This window comes from Octopus bimaculoides, unplaced genomic scaffold, assembly GCF_001194135.2.
Source record: "Octopus bimaculoides isolate UCB-OBI-ISO-001 unplaced genomic scaffold, ASM119413v2 Scaffold_122307, whole genome shotgun sequence".
Classification (NCBI taxonomy): Eukaryota; Metazoa; Mollusca; class Cephalopoda; order Octopoda; family Octopodidae; genus Octopus; species Octopus bimaculoides.
In genome coordinates, this window is record NW_026370633.1 from 56,557 (window position 1) to 58,699 (window position 2,143).

At 33.4% G+C, this 2,143-nt stretch overlaps 1 protein-coding gene across 1 annotated transcript in view; it reads left to right on the forward strand.

Annotated features, from left to right (window-relative positions):
- Nucleotides 1–720: 720 nt before the first annotated feature.
- The window catches only part of LOC106880435 (ADP-ribosylation factor-binding protein GGA3), a 20,819-nt gene continuing 19,396 nt past the window's right edge, over nt 721–2,143 (forward strand). The window contains exon 1 of the mRNA XM_014930358.2: nt 721–870. Coding sequence (XP_014785844.1) covers nt 834–870 — 37 coding nt within the window. The 5' untranslated portion in view covers nt 721–833. The remainder of the gene's footprint in view (nt 871–2,143) is intronic.

Genomic DNA, 2,143 nt, shown 5'->3' on the forward strand with positions numbered 1-2,143 from the left:
GACGCACTCAAACACACTAAGACTAACACACGTACACATATATTAGCGTCAGCACGCTACCATATACACACACATGAAGATAAACTCACACACAGAGGCACTAACATATACACACACTGACACCAACACACATACACACACATTAACACCAAAAGCTAACGCACGCATTTACACAATCACACACACACAAACGTTGACACACTAATGCATACACGTACACACTAAAACATTAGCACACACACACACACTTACACCTACACAAACCCGCATATGAACATAAACATAGACACACTAACACCGACACACATACACATACATGACCACCAGCACACTACCACATACTTACGTTCACACAACTGCACACACATTAACATACACACACACACATACATTAATACCAGCACACAACCACATACACGTACACAAACCCCGCATAGAAATATAAACAGAAACACACTGACACCAACACACACACACACATACATTAACACCAGCACACAACCACATACACGTACACAAACCGACGCACACACACTTACACATACACGTATCCGCATACAAACATAAACATAGACACACTGACACCAACACACGCACACATTGACATCAGCACACTGACACCGACACACTTACACATACATTAACACCAGCACACAACCACATATTTATATATATATATATATATATATATATATACACACACACATTCACACAGACCTAAACATAGAAGCATTAACATCGACACACTAACACCACAGCCCTCCCCCTCTTTCACTCTCTGTCTTACTTTCTTCTCTCTCACTCTCTGTCTCTGTCTCTCCTGTTAATCCAATATGGCGAGTGAGGTTGAAACACTCGACAGCCTTCTCAGTAAGTTTCGAGCCATTTTCTTTCCTATTCCAAAGCCATTTCTTCACCCGATTCCCTTTCGTTTCCGTCCACGTCACATACATCTTTCACTTCCTCTCTGATTTCCACGACATTGTCTATTTTAGACACAGATCTCAGACAATATCTCCACACCGATTGTCCCCTAGTCTCACAACCACATCATTCTACACACATCATCATATACCAGTACATATATATATATATATATATATATATATATATATATACACCTATATATTATTATATATATATACAAATACATACATATATATAGAGAGAGCGAGAGAGAGAAAGAGCTATGTATGTGATGTGTAAATATATATATTTATATATGTATGAAGGTGTATTTATATATATATATATATATATAGCTATACATCCCTATGTGTGTATATCTATATATACACCTATATATTATTATATATATATACACATACACACACACACACATATATATATATATATAGAGAGAGAGAGAGAGAGAAAGAGATATGTATGTGATGTGTAAATATATATATATAATGTATATATTTATATATGTATCAAGGTGTATTTATATATATATATATATATGTAGCTATACATCTCTATGTGTGTATATCCATATATACACACATATATATGCATATATATTTGTAAATATATATATATATATATATAGGTAATGTGTATAATGTATCTATAGAGATGTGTGTATATAGATATCATGTATATATAATATATGATTCTGTATCTATGTATATATTGTACATATCTATATACATTACACACACACACACACACATATATATATATATATGTATATATACACTGCTTACTGGTTTTACATCGATATACTGATGTGATTACTATATATATATATACACGCTTGTGCGTATATGTATATACCATCTATCTGTACAAATGTAAATATATACGTCTATTTGTATTTTATAAACAACTGTAAAATATATATATACATATGCACACATAAGCATTGTACGTCCGTGTGTCCCTCGAATATTGTTTTTAGCCATCACGGTCAAGGCCGAAAGGAAGCACATCGCATATACATACATATATACACACACACACATATATACACACTTGCCAGGACTGTATTGCTTTTACTTATGTAGATCTGTTTACATAAATATGCAGACGTAAATACATACATACATACATACATACATATATATATATACGTACACCTGGGCTTCTAAGCCGAAACTCCGTAGTCACTATCGTTTTCCTTTTTTATATATATATAGAT